This window comes from Rhinatrema bivittatum, chromosome 1 (assembly GCF_901001135.1).
Source record: "Rhinatrema bivittatum chromosome 1, aRhiBiv1.1, whole genome shotgun sequence".
NCBI lineage: Eukaryota > Metazoa > Chordata > Amphibia > Gymnophiona > Rhinatrematidae > Rhinatrema > Rhinatrema bivittatum.
This window is the reverse complement of record NC_042615.1, coordinates 654,504,579-654,518,982: the sequence shown is the minus strand read 5'-3', so window position 1 is coordinate 654,518,982 and position 14,404 is coordinate 654,504,579. Positions and strand designations below refer to the sequence as shown.

General features: G+C 42.5%; 1 protein-coding gene across 4 annotated transcripts in view; it reads right to left on the bottom strand.

The window, feature by feature from the left end:
• Nucleotides 1-14,404, bottom strand: part of KIAA0825 (KIAA0825 ortholog) — a 1,025,579-nt gene that overhangs the window by 469,535 nt on the left and 541,640 nt on the right. For all 4 annotated transcript variants that reach the window (XM_029573181.1, XM_029573174.1, XM_029573199.1 and 1 more), the window contains one exon: nucleotides 1,974-2,207. In XM_029573181.1, the coding sequence (XP_029429041.1) occupies nucleotides 1,974-2,207 (234 nt within the window). The remainder of the gene's footprint in view (nucleotides 1-1,973; nucleotides 2,208-14,404) is intronic.

Sequence of the window (14,404 nt, the reverse complement as noted above, 5' to 3'; positions counted from 1 at the left end):
CATGGAAATATTGAACTTTGGAGGCAAAATATATGATGACTTGATATGGACTTGTGCTATTCCATTAAAATGACATACAGGAATATCTTCTAAACTCAGCTGGTATTCCTTTGCATATGAAAAAAAAAATTCAAATTATAATGCATTTCGCAACTATACTGGCAAGTAATAATGCTCTTTGTTAGCATAGGAAATAAACAGATTCAGCACCTAGTTCTTCTTCTTGTTATTCAGATTGTCCAACGTTAGGAACACTGTGGAGAAAATACTTGCAGTTCCCTGGCAAAATGCTTGCCTAGTGGGAGTTCTGCGCTGGCAGTAGCAAGAAAGCAAACTCTGTAGTAATGGCAAATAAAAAGAGAAATCTAGTTTTCACCTTATATAACAAGATCCATTCTTTATTTTTATGATTATTTATGGTTGGCAATATAGCCTAATGGTTTAAAAATGTGAAGCTTGGAGACCCAGATTCAAATCCTACTACCATCATAACCTTCAGTAAGGGTAAGTCATTAGTTGTGTTCATATTTTCATTGCAAGCACTCAGAAACTTGAAATCTTGAATCTTGTGAGGTTTACCTTGCTCATTTTGCTTTGCTATGATAGACTATAGGGTGAATTTTAAAAGCCCTATGTGTGGCAAATCCCTATGCGGGAGATACACATGACTGGGACGCACGCTGGCTGCACGGATTTTAAGAGTCCCTCAGCCACGCGCATATCTCCCGGTACATGCATTGGAAAGGATTTTGCAAAAAGGGGCGGGCATGTGCTGGGAATGGGTGGGCCAGGACAACGCCATTAAGTCTGAGTTGTGCACAAGTGCGTGCTGGGATATGACGACCGCGTAAGTTGATGCTGCTATGGACTGTGGTAAGTAGTAAAATAAAAAATTTAGGGTAATTAGTGGGGTTTTAGGGGTCGGGGCTAGTGGGGTAAAAGGAAGGCAGGTTAGGTAGGGGGTTTAGGAAGACACTCCTTTATAGGAGCAAACTGGGCGAATAGACCCTAAAGCATCGCAGGTGCATCTACTAAAATCCCCCTACTTGCACGTATGAGACGGCATTCGCGCGCACGTCGATGTAAAATCGTGCACACATGTGCATGCAGGTAGCGGATTTTATAACATGTGTGCATATATGCATGCATGTGTGCACGCTGGCAAATGTGCACACATATGCGCCCGCGCGCAACTCTAAAAATCTATCTTTAAATGTACTGATGGTGCTATAAAATTCATAATACAAAGATGGTTTAATAAATTTGGCTTAGCTCATAGCCTTGACTCTTGTTAGTAGATGTCAGTACAGTATCCACCAAAAGAAATGTTTTCAGTGCAGTGGTGGATACAAGGCACTGATGGTTGTCATAGTTCAAATAGTATACCATTACTTCCTGCCACTAAAGCCTTGACTCTGCAAAAGTTGGAGATATGTAAAAATTCTTGTAAGGAGAAAATCTTCATGGAAAAAGCTGATTAATCCTTGAACAAGGCTGAGGATGTGTTTTGCAGCTTGAGAAAATATGCCATGAATCAAGAATCTCCACATAAGTGGCCATTCATAAGGCTAAAGAATTTTACAGAACTAAACCTTATAAAACTACTGAGTATCCTCAATATCAAAAAAGCAGTTTAAAATAAAATGAAATTCAAATTAACTATTAAAGGAAGTACATCTCATGAGAATACATTTAAAAAACTCAGGGCCTCATTTAATAAGCATTTTTCCCATAGACACAGAATGGGAGAAAGGTCCTCAGTTTTTAAGAGATGAATTGCTGTGCAACTGAATGAATTTTCCAAAAATAGAATCCAGAAAACTTTCCTATAATTAGTTCCTGTCACATCTTCATATCACTTGTTTATTCTCATTCTGGTGTTTTGATATGCTCTTATAAGACTATAGAAAATGAATTCTTAAGATGTGTTAATGACTATGTTAGAGGGAGCACAGAATTTAAATGTCACTTACTTTTCCCAGATTCTTTTCTCTTCATTTCTTTAGGTGTATAATTCCATTCCTTTGGGATGGCTTTAAGCAGACTTTCAGGAATAACCTGCTTATGTGGGTAGGAGCCAGAATTCTCAGTCATCTCCCACAAATGGATTACAGAAATAATCTCATTAACAATACCTTTGACAGAATTAACCAAAGTTCGTTTCAAGAGTCCAATGACCTCAGGTTCCAATTCACTGCACGTTGTAACTTAAAAAAAATAAGAAAATAAATGCAACTAAAATACATATGCCTTAACTACTTACATTTGTAAAATTTGTAAATTAATCAGGAAGGGATGCTCAAGCAGTCAGCATTTTTAAAATCAATCAATAACATTCATTGCTGTTTGTAAGAAAGAGATAATCCTATTTGATTGCAGGCCAACAATACATAAGCAGGGGGGGAAGCAGAGACATTCTTTCAATGTTTATATATGTATTTTAATTTTTAAATTAAAGAATGCACAGAAAAAAGTTTATTGGGGTTTATAACCTGCCTTTTTAAATATAAAAATTCCTTCAAAGCAGTTAATAGTATATTACAGAAGCAGCAAATGTACAAAGACCATTTGCAGTTTTACAAACTAGATAGTTTATAACAGTTTAAAGTAGCAGCAGTTGAAATAGCAGTAAATAAACATTTTGATTTGGCAATAAAAAGGTGCTCAAGAAAATACTAAGCTCTACAAACAACATAATGGGAAATACTAGTGAATTAATTCAGAAAATAATAACATGTAGCAAATTGTTTGTTTGAGCTGCATGTCTCAGCTACATATTTAGGACATTCGAGATTAGGTCAAGTAGTGTCCTGCAATCTCTCAATTTCTTTGCATTTTGTGTTTTGCATTAAAAACCTGAAAGAAGAACCAGGTTTTTATTTGCATCCTAAATTGAGAGTAATCAATTTCTCGGTCAATAAACCAAGAATTCTATAAGGTGATACATTTTTTATTTGACTAACATAATACATATGCCCTCCCCATACAAAATTAAAAAATATACATTTATAATAACAGATGTTACATGTAAAGGGACATTCAAAATACAGTCTTCTGAGGTAAAAATATCACATACAACATGTATATTACTTTAAAAAAAAAAAAAGCAAAAAATGTTAGAACATAAGAAATTGCTATACTGGGTCAGACCAAGGGTCCATCAAGCTCAGCATCCTGTTTCCAACAGTGGACAATCCAGGCTACAAGTACCTGGCAAATACCCCAAAACTAAGTATATCCCATGCTACCTGATGCCAGTAATAGCAGTGTCTATTTTCTAAGACAACTTGATTAATAGCAGGTAATGGACTTCTCCTCCAACAACTTATCCAAACCTTTTTTAAAACCAGCTACACTACTGCACTAACTACATCCACAAACTCCAGAGTTTAATTGTGCGTTGAGTGAATAAGAATTTTCTCTGATTAGTTTTAAATATGCTACATGCTATAACTTCATGTAGTGCCTGCTAGTCTTTCTATTTCTCGAAAGAGTAAATAACCGATTCACATTTACCTGTTCTAGACCTCTCATGATTATAAAGACCTCTATCATATCCCCCCTCCACTATCTCTTCTCCAAGCTAAACAGCGTCTTTCCTCATAGGGGAGCTGTTTCATCCCCTTTATCATTTTGGTCGCCCTTCTGTATACATTCTCCATCACAACTATATATTTTTGATATACGGCGACCAGAATTGTACACAGTATTCAAGGTGCGGTCTCACCATGGAGCAATACAGGGGCATTATGACATTTTCCGTTTTATTCACCATTCCTTTCCTAATAATTTCTAACATTCTGTTTGCTTTTCTGACTGCCGTAGCACACTGAGCAGACAATGTCAATGTATTATCCACTATGACACCTAGATCTCTTTCCTGGGTGGTAGCTCCTAATATGGAACCTAACATCATGTAACTACATCATGGGTTATTTTTCCCTGTAATCATCATCTTGCACTTATCCACAATAAATTTCATCTGCCATTTGGATGCCCAATTTTCCAATCTTAAAAGGTCCTCCTATAATTTATCCCAATCTGCTTGTGATTTAACTACTCTGAGTAATTTTGTATTATCTGCAGATTTGATTACCTCACTCGTATTCCTTTCCAGACCATTTATAAATATATTGGAACCCAAATCGGATTAGGCCTCCACATACTGGGGTAGATTTTCAAACCGCGCGATTTGGCGTACTTTTGCTGGCGCATCAGGCGCAAGCAAAAGTACGCGGGATTTTAGTAGATACGTGCGTAGCCGCTAAAATCCTGGATCAGCGTGCGCAAGGCTATCGATTCTGTATAGCCGGCGCACGCCGAGCCGCGCAGCCTACCCCCGTTCCCTCCGAGGCCGCTCCGAAATCGGAGCGGCCTCGGAGGGAACTTTCTTTTGCCCTCCCCTCACCTTCCCCTCCCTTCCCCTACCTAACCTACCCGCCCGGCCCTGTCTAAACCCCCCCTTACCTTTGTCGGGGGATTTACGCCTCCCGGAGGGAGACGTAAATCCCCGCGCGCCGGGACGCAACCTGGGGGCGGGTACGGAGGGCGCGGCCACGCCCCCGGACCGCCACGGGCCGTAACCACGCCCCTGGGCCCGCCCCCAAAACGCTGCCGAGACGCCCCCAAAACGCCGCGCCGACCGGGCCCACCCCCGACACGCTCCCGACACGCCCCCCTCGCCAAACCCCGGGACTTACGCGAGTCCCGGGGTCTGCGCGCGCCAGTAGGCCTATTGAACATAGGCGCACCGGCGCGCAGGGCCCTGCTCGCCTAAATCCGCCCGGATTTGGGCGGATTTAGGCGAGCAGGGCTCTTAAAATCCGCCCCACTGTGTAGCACTTGGCCCTCAGAAAGTCATGAGTAAACTGAATTAAAATTACAATATAGTAAACTTCTCATGCTGAAACAGCACTAACTGCCAGCACTCAAACAGCAACAACCACACCTGAAAGGCAACAGTGAAAATATTACTCCAGGACCTAAAACACTAATATACCTCTTATTAGGAAAACAGAATAAGTCAGGCTGCTATAGATCCCTACATAGAAATTATATTCTAACAGAATACCTCACCTTAATCACACCTGTAGAACACAGACAGATGCTCACCAAATATAGAATAAAGATACCATAAAACTATAAGTAAAAATGTGCAGAGAAAAAGTGAACTGGAAACCAGAACAAGCAAGACTCTATATGAGGTGTGACAATGTAAAAACACAAACATCACCGTTCCTCATAAAATATCAAACAATAAAATCAAGAAATCTAAAACCAAACATAATCATAAAAACATACTAATAAAAAATAAATATTTCAAAACAGCTGACAAACAGAAATAGATAAATATTCAATAATTAAAAATTTATTCAGAATTTAAAAAAAATTTCCCATACCCCAATGAAATATTTAAAGAAAGCAAACATATCAAATAATATCCAATAATTAAATCTAATAAGGATTTTTTAAAAATCCCTCTTTATCCATTTGGGAACATTTGATTTCCAATTACCCTGAAATACTTGTAGCTGTGTGTGTGTGTGTGTGTGTTGGGGAGTCTGAGAAGGTTCCACAAAGTTTCTCTGTGGGGAAAAAAAGGGAAAATTACAGCCACATAAATGGACAAAATCATCTGTCAATGCTGTCGCAGATACATGCTTTCTGTAGCTCAGAAAGAAATTACCTGGCTGAAGCTTTTGCATGGCTCCTTTCAGTCTTTTTTTGTTAGCTTCATGAAAGGTTGGAGGTTTGTTCTCTCTTCTTGCTGTTGCTCATTTCTGCCTTTTACAGTGTTTTTTTTCTATTGCCTCCCTTCAGTCTGTTTGAGGTTTCTCTCAACATCTCATTTAGGCCTAGGTTCATCAAAATGCTTTGTTTATTACACGAATAATGTATGCAATAAAGAAAAGGGATATGCTTATTCAAATAGCTGGTCTACCGCATCGCATAGGTAAATAATGTTGCATCATCACGGCACACAATTTTTCCACCACTATAAAAGAGGCTTTCTGCACGTGTCTGTTTAAGGGTGTGCCAGGAGTTTGGTCAGAGGAGACGTAGTGAGTAGATTGGTTGTAGTTGGAAGTTCTAGATAGCAATTTTCTCAGTGCATTGTCTTGTTATCTGTTCTCATCTGTTTCCCTTTCCCTTGGAATTTTGTCATCTTTGCTGGAGTGAGTTTTTGTCAGTTTGTCCTGTTTATCTGTTTTTTTGTCTGGAGGAGTGGAGGTGGTGTGGAGGAGTGGAGGTGGTGTGGAGGAGTATTGGTGAGAACCAGAGGTGGTGAGGAGCTGTGTGTATGTGCTGAGAAGTTATGTGTGTGTGTGCGTGCTGAGGAGCGGTGTGTGTGTGTACATTGAGGAGGTGTGTGTGTGTGTGTGAAGGAGGTTTGGAGGCTGTGGAAAGGATGGAGCATGAGAGGCGTGGGGAAAGAGGAGAGATGAAGCGAGAGGAGTGGAGGGGGCTGGAGAGGGAAGGGGCAGATGTGGGCAGGAGTGGCAGGGGAAGGAGTAGGGACAGGTGCAGGAGTAGACAGAAGCAGTAGGGAAGGGACAGGAGGGTGTGGGAGGGGGAGGGGCTAGTCAGGCGAGTTTGGGGGGAAGGAGTATGAGAGGATAGGGATAGACAGACAGGGCAGAGGGAGTTGGTAGGACAGGGGTGGGGGGAAGGGTGGAAGGGAGTGGAGCGGGACAGAGTGAGGAAAGGGAGAACACCTTTCTGGAAGAGGAAGTGGCACCCCCTTCAGCCAGGCATCTAGCACCACTGCTCGATTCAGGGCCATTAAGTTCAGCATACAGGAGAATGTGGTCAACCTGGTCATGCGGTACCTGCCTGGCTGCTGAGTTTCCTCTCTTCTCATCTCTTGCAAGTGCTTCCTCCATGCTGCTAGGTGTCCACTCTTTTCATCTCCTGCAAGTGCTACCTCCGTGCTGCTGGGTGTCATCTCTTCTCATCGCCTGTAAGTGCTACCTCCATACTGCTGGGTGTCTTCTCTTCTATTCTCCTACAAGTGCTGCCTCCGTGCTACTGGGTGTCTTCTCTTCTCATCTCCTGCAAATGCTGCATCCATGCTGCTGGTTCTTCTCCTAGGCCTCCTGCCTCCATGCTGGCCAGGCAGGTACCGCATGACCAGGTTGACCACAGTACATACATAGCCCTGAATGTAGGTACCTCTTCATTGGCCTCTAGCGGAGCAGCGATCTTCGTGGAAGGTGCAGGATGAGTGTGGGGAGTACCCATAGTCACCCTCTTGTCTGCTCGGATCTCTTGTGAGTGTTCACGAAGCAGGCGGTCAATGCGTCCTGCGAGATCTATGAGGGCATCCAGGGTATCAGGAAGTTCTTGAGCTGCTAGCTCATCTTTGATTCGCGGGCTCAGCCCCTCAAGGAAGATTGCACGTAGGCAGCCTAAATCCCAGTGCAGTTCAGACGCAAGGGTCCTAAACTCGATGATGTATTCGGGAAGGGATCCAGAACCTTGATGTAGGTGCAGCAATGTGGAGCCAGCAATGGTATTGCGAGCAGGGTCATCAAAGACGGAGCAGAAAAGGGCGAGGAAGCCCGGCAGATCTTGGAGAACTGGGTCCACTTGTTCCCACAAAGGTAAGGCCCAGGCCAGTAAGGAGAGGATGTATGTTGTCTTAGTAGCCACGTCAGGAAAGTATGTGGGTTGTAAGAAAAAGTGCATGTTGCACTGATTCAGGAAGTACGTACAGGACAAGGAGTCACCTGAAAACCGAAGAGGTGCCGGCAGGGGCACGGGTGGCCGGAACAGCAGCATATGTGGAGTAGAACTCAGTTTGGCAGATGTTGTGGCAGTGTCCAGCCGGTTATTTAAAATATTTATGGCATTAGCCAAGTTCTCCGAAACGTTCTGCTGATCAGAAATTCGCTGGGCCAGGCCGGGGATAACCTGGAGGGTCGAGAGCTGTGCCGGGTCCATGGACTTGGCAATCTGTTAGGATAAGTAAGTGAGTGGACCCTTTAGCCGAGGTGAGAGGTGGAACCACCCAGGGGGAAGAGCCCCGCTGGGCCTCACCGTCAGGAGGTGGAGCCTCGGCTGCGGGATGAGATACAGCAGACTTAGAGGTGGAGACATAGAGGGTGACCCCAGGAGGTGGGCCACGGAATGGCAGCACAGATGCTGACGTCAGACTTGCTTGAGACAAGAGTCAAGTGAGGAAGCAGCACTACCCGAGGAGCGGGGGTGCCGGAAAAGTACAGTCACTGTAACACACTGAATCTGTAGTGAAGTTATGCAGGAGGGTTCCTCGGTGGGAGAACGCAGTAGTGGTCCACATAGTGGGGTACATCGGCGAGGGTTCCTCAGATGATGTCACGGTATGGGTCCACAGCACAGGGGGGAACCCGGAAGTGAGTTCTCATGGCAATGGTCCGCAGAGCGGGGGTACACCGCGAGGATTCCCACATAGAAATCACAACTGGGATCCAGAGAGTGGTACTCACAGTAACAGGAAGTAAGCAGAAGTCCCGTAGAAGGCCTCGAGTAAGGCAGGCTGGAGTCTGGGTGAGAGGCACTCCGAGGAGTGGATAGCCAAGAGATGAGGAGGACCCCCGAGGAGCGGGTACCCAGTAGTCTCAAGCGCCTAGGGAACCCCATGGGTAAGATGGCAGTCGGCAGCGTCCATGCTGCTCGGATTGGCCCAGGAACGGAGGCCAGAAGGCCGGTGGTAGCTGGCCGAAGCCGCGAGTTCGTCCAATGGAGCAGAAGTTGTAAAAAGGGAGGTGAGCAATGGCGGCCGCAGCTGTCTGTGGCTGCGGAGTGTAACACATACTGTTCCTGCGTTTACACAGCACAGAGGGAGTGCGTCGCCACCCTGCCTATACAGAAAGACCGAGGCCCGACTAACCTGGTTTCTGTTTTCTCCTTCTCTCCCCTCCTGTTTCTCTTTTTTTCTCTTCATTTCACAGGTGCAGCATCGAACCCGGAAGCTCGACCCGCACCCCTCCCCCTTGGCTGACGCTGATGTCGACGGCGTCAGGAAAAGCGCACCAAGAGGGGGGATTTTTAATGGGATTGGGACCCGGAAGAAGGAGTGCGTCGCCACCCTGCCTATACAGAAAGACTAACCTGGTTTCTGTTTTCTCCTTCTCTCCCCTCCTGTTTCTCTTTTTTTCTCTTCTTTTCAGAGGTGTGGCATCGAACCCGGAAGCTCGACCCTCGCCCCTCCCCCTTGGCCGACGCTGATGCTGACGTTGACAGCGTCAGAAAAAGTGTGCCAAGAGGGGGGATTTATACAGGACCGGGACTCGGAGGCGCCGTGCGCCGGCATCACACACCAAAGGAGAGCAACAAAGGGGCAAGTCCCTTTGTACGCCCCTTCGTACACCCAGAGTCCATCTGGAGAACGAAAACCAGCAAAACACACAACACATCTGTACATGACGGAAACAGTAAGAGAAGAAGGCAACAAGACATCACAAACAATCAAAACCTGCCTTAACAAAGGTAAGTATAGAAATAACTACTTTAGAAAAATAAGAGACAAACACCAAACAGTTACCAGGAAAGCCAACTTGAGCAACCTAATTCAAGTAAAAAAGACTACAGAATCAAACATTTTAAATCTAAATCTGAATAAATTATTAACTTTGACATTTCTACTAGCGAATGCCCAATTGATAACAAAGAAATTCCCAATAATTACTGACCTACTGTATGATACGAAACCAAGTTTTATCACAATCACGGAATTTTGGTTAAAGAAATCAGACACTATCCTAAAAAACCAAATAGCTCACCGAAATTACGATGTATTCTCAATTCCAAGACTAAATAGATGAGGCGGTGGCCTAGCACTAATTATTGAGAAAAAATGTAAGTGTAAATTGATACCTACAACGCCCCCTAGAAACCATGAAATTGCTATCTTTGATACAGAACACATGCAAATTTGCCTTATTTACTGCCCCCCAGCCTACTTGATCTAAACATCTCCCCATTAATCGAGTACTTCACATTAAACTTAAACACTTTCAAACCAACCATCATGCTGGGAGAGTTTAACATTCACATGGATGTTTCCCCATTAACAAATACATGCCAGACTCTAAACGATATAATGACAGCATTAGGCTTCACACTAATTAAAGACACACCCACACACAAAGCAGGGCATTCGCTTGACCTAACATATATAAACCATAACTTCCTTGAACACATGAACACAACCTACAACCAAATTCTATGATCTGATCATTTCCTAATTCAATCCATTATTAAATGCCTAGAACTTAAAGAAAAAAAAATGAACCACTCGAAATAGAGTATCGCCCACCATTCAACACTGAAATATTAAAAAATAAATTGGAAGAAAAACTAATACACTTCGACCACAAAGACTGCGAAGCCGCAACAACAGCTTGGCTGTCAATCACAAATAAATTAGCAGACGATATAAATCCCACAAAGCTAATTCAAATCACTAAGCCTAGACAATCAAACCCATGGTATAACAAGAAGATAAAGGAGGTCAAACGAACTCTGAGAAAAAAAGAAAAAGAATGGACTAAATATAAATCAACAGAAAGTCTGACTAAATACAGGAAACAACTAGCTTATTATAAAAAAAGTAATTCTTGACGCAAAAAAAATATTCTTCAGCGCAAAAATTGAAAAATTTGGAAACAACCCAAGAACACTATTTAACATTGTAAAAAATCTGATGAACGACAAAAACGAGGTGCCCCAAACCCCACTAGAGAATAAATGTAACAAAATAGCAAACTATTTCTCAGACAAAATCACAAACCTAAGAGATAAGATCCCAAACTCAACAAAGCAGGAAATCAAAATGCTTAAAGATGCAATGCAATGGTCCGCATTTGACGAAGTATCCGACATCGAAGTTGAATCCATGATAAAAAATTTAAATCCTGCCCCACATAAAATAGATACCATACCAACTATGGAGATAAAACAACTTGCTGACATAGCCTCCCATACAATAGCCAAAATCATTATACCTTAAAGAAGGAATAATGCCAGGCATTCTAAAAGGCGCAATAATGAAACCACTATTGAAGAAAAAGAACAGCGACCCAAATATCTTAAATAACCTCAGACCAGTCTCAAACCTACCTCCTCTCCTTGCTAAAGTAATAGAAAAAACGGTACAGGAACAACTAGCTGAACACCTAGAAATCAATAACATACTTTATCCCTTTCAATACGGCTTTAGAAAACACTACAGCACTGAGACACTACTAATCGCACTCATGGATAATGTCCTACGAGGATTTGATAGTGGGAAACACTACGTAATGATACTATTGGATTTGTCAGCAGCATTCGACACAGTAAACCACACCATACTTTTAAAAAGGCTAGAAGAAATAGGTCTGCAAAACAAAACACTGGACTGGTTCAGATCATACCTAAACAACAGATTTTTTCAAGTACAGATAAAAAAATATGACAACAAACAAAATCAAACTAAAAACAGGAGTACCTCAGGGTTTAGCACTCTCAGCAACACTGTTTAACATCTATATGTTACCCCTCTGCCACCTCCTGGCAGGACTTGGTATCACAAACTACATATGCGCAGATGACATTCAACTAATTTTACCCATAGACGAAGCAACTTATAAAACGCTAAACCTAGCAATGATGTACCTTGATATAATCAAACAATTACTAAGCCAAATGGAGCTAGTAATAAACATCGAAAAAACGGAGTTTATACACCTAGAACGGAAAAACATGGAACTGATTCAAAACCCCATCAAACTTAAAAATGATCAGAAAGTGGATCTAGCCGCGAAAGCTTGAAACCTAGGAGTAATAATTGACATGGAACTTAGCCTTAAACAACACATTTATTTATTTATTTATTTCTAATTTTTATATACCGACATTCTTACATTAAATGTAAATCATACCGGTTTACATTAAACAGAAAAAGCAGGAAATAAAGTTCCATTGTCTGATACAATGAACATTTATAACTAAACTAGTTAACATGCCAAAGAAAAAGGTAAAGACTTGGAGGAAAGGGTTAGTTAACAAGAAAAAAGAATATTAAATGAGGCACCAAGGATTGCACGAAGGGGTGCACAAAGGGGAGAACCCCTTTGTCGCACCCCTTCGTCGCACGGCGTGCGGCGCCTAATGGTGATGTGCTTTTCAACCGTCGACGAAGCTCTCGGTGACGTCGTGGGAGGGAGCGTGGTCTCTCTCTCTTTCATCTCACCTCCCGATATTCCCTTCTTATTTTTGTTTTTCATGTTGGAATAAAGTTATTGCGGGGGCCCAAGATGGAAAAAAGGCCTCCCCGCTCGTCGGCACCTGATGTTGAGGCACCCCTCAACCGCCGACCAAGCTCTTGGTGATGTCGTGGGAGGGGGCGTGGTCTCTCTCTCTCTCTTTCATCTCACCTCCCGATGTTCCCTTCTTATTTTTATTTTTCATGTTGAAATAAAGTTATTGCGGGGGCCCAAGATGGAAAAAAGGCCTCCCCGCTCATCGGCGCCTGATGTTGAGGTGCCCCTCAACCGCCGACCAAGCTCTCGGTGATGTCGTGGGAGGGGGCGTGGTCTCTCTCTCTCTCTTTCATCTCACCTCCCGATGTTCCCTTCTTATTTTTATTTTTCATGTTGGAATAAAGTTATTGCGGGGGCCCAAGATGGAAAAAAGGCCTCCCCGCTCGTCGGTGCCTGATCACTTAAAGTCAGAGAAGGCTACGCCAAACTTATGGTCTTCAGGAGGCTAAAACCGCTACTAACCATAAAACACTTTAGGACAGTACTACTGTAACACACTATTTCTAGGATTAGACTACTGCAATTCCATTTTGCTAGGTCTCCCCGCCTCCTCCATCAAACCCCTTAAGATGCTTCAAAACACGACGGCCAGAATCCTGACAAACACTTGCAGAAGAGACCACATCACTCCCATCCTCAGAAATGTACACTGACTACCAGTAAGTTTCAGAATTCTACACAAGTCCCTCACCATCATCCACAAAACCATCCATAACCAAGCCCCTCTTAACCTTCAATTCCCACTCAGACTACACACCTTGTCTAGACCTATCAGAGAAGCCTTCAGAGGATCCCTGCACGCCCCCCCCCCAACCAAATCCACCCATCATCTAGCTACCAGAGAATGGACCTTCTCTACAGCGGGACCAATCATATGGAATGCTATTCCCCCTGAACTCAGACAATAACCCTGCCTGTTGAAATTTAGAAAAGGCTTAAGACTTGGTTATTTAAACAAGCCTTTCCCTAATTTCACCGATCCGCCATAGCTATCATTACTGAATATTCAGCACACTGCAAATAATTGTTATTGTCATTGAGTTACTTTCTGCGTTGTCTTCTTCTTCCCCTAGTTCCATTATCCTTGTTTCATTGTAACTTTTGCCTCTCTTCGCTATGTTAAAGTTTAAGGTTATTTTACCCCTGTTCCTTGTAAACCGACATGATATGATTGTATCATGAATGCCGGTATAAAAAAGCACTAAATAAATAAATTGCTGTACTTGACAATAAGATCACTACAAGTCCTACAGAACTCTGCTGCCAGAATACTCACCGGCAAGAGCAAAAGAGATCACATCACTCAAACACTGGCCGAGCTACACTGGTTACCAATAGAGCAGAGAGTGCAATATAAAACATTATACATAATTCACAAACTAATCAATGAAGAAAAAGCCAACTGTTTAAACACAGCGCTTTGCTTACACGTACCCCAGAGAAATCTGAGATCAGCCAATAAAGCTCTATTAACCATCCCCTCGGTAAAGACAGCAAAACTAACACAAGTTAGAGAGCGAACATTATCCTTGGTTGGTCCAACATTATGGAACACATTGCCACTAGAAACAAGATTATAGAGTGACCCAAAACTCTTCAAAAAAAGCTTAAAAACATGGCTATTCAGAAAAGCATTTTACAATGTGAATGGAGAATAAGAAACTCAGAACAAGGTTACCGAGATGCATGATCACAAATTCTATTCTTTTATCTTTTTATATACTCAAATAATAATGTTAGAGAACTTCAGTGTAAGCACATTCTTGTATGATTTCCCTATTAAGCATATAAATGGACTAGATCCATGTCACCTATCTTATATTATATAAGCATGTATCGACACTGTAATGGCACTTTCATAGATACATTTTTTAACCAAACTAAATTTATGTGCCTCTATGTAAACCGTTGTGATGGTACATTACTAAACGACGATATAGAAAAGATTTCAAATAAATAAATAAATAAATAAATAAATAAATAGATAAGGGGGGCTGGTGTGGCAACCTCTGTGAGATGTGCATAATATCAGATATGGAGAGGTGCTAAATAAGAACAGAGTCAGAAAAAAGGAACTCTGTAATAGGACGTTCCCAACGACTGTGTGACGTCGTAAG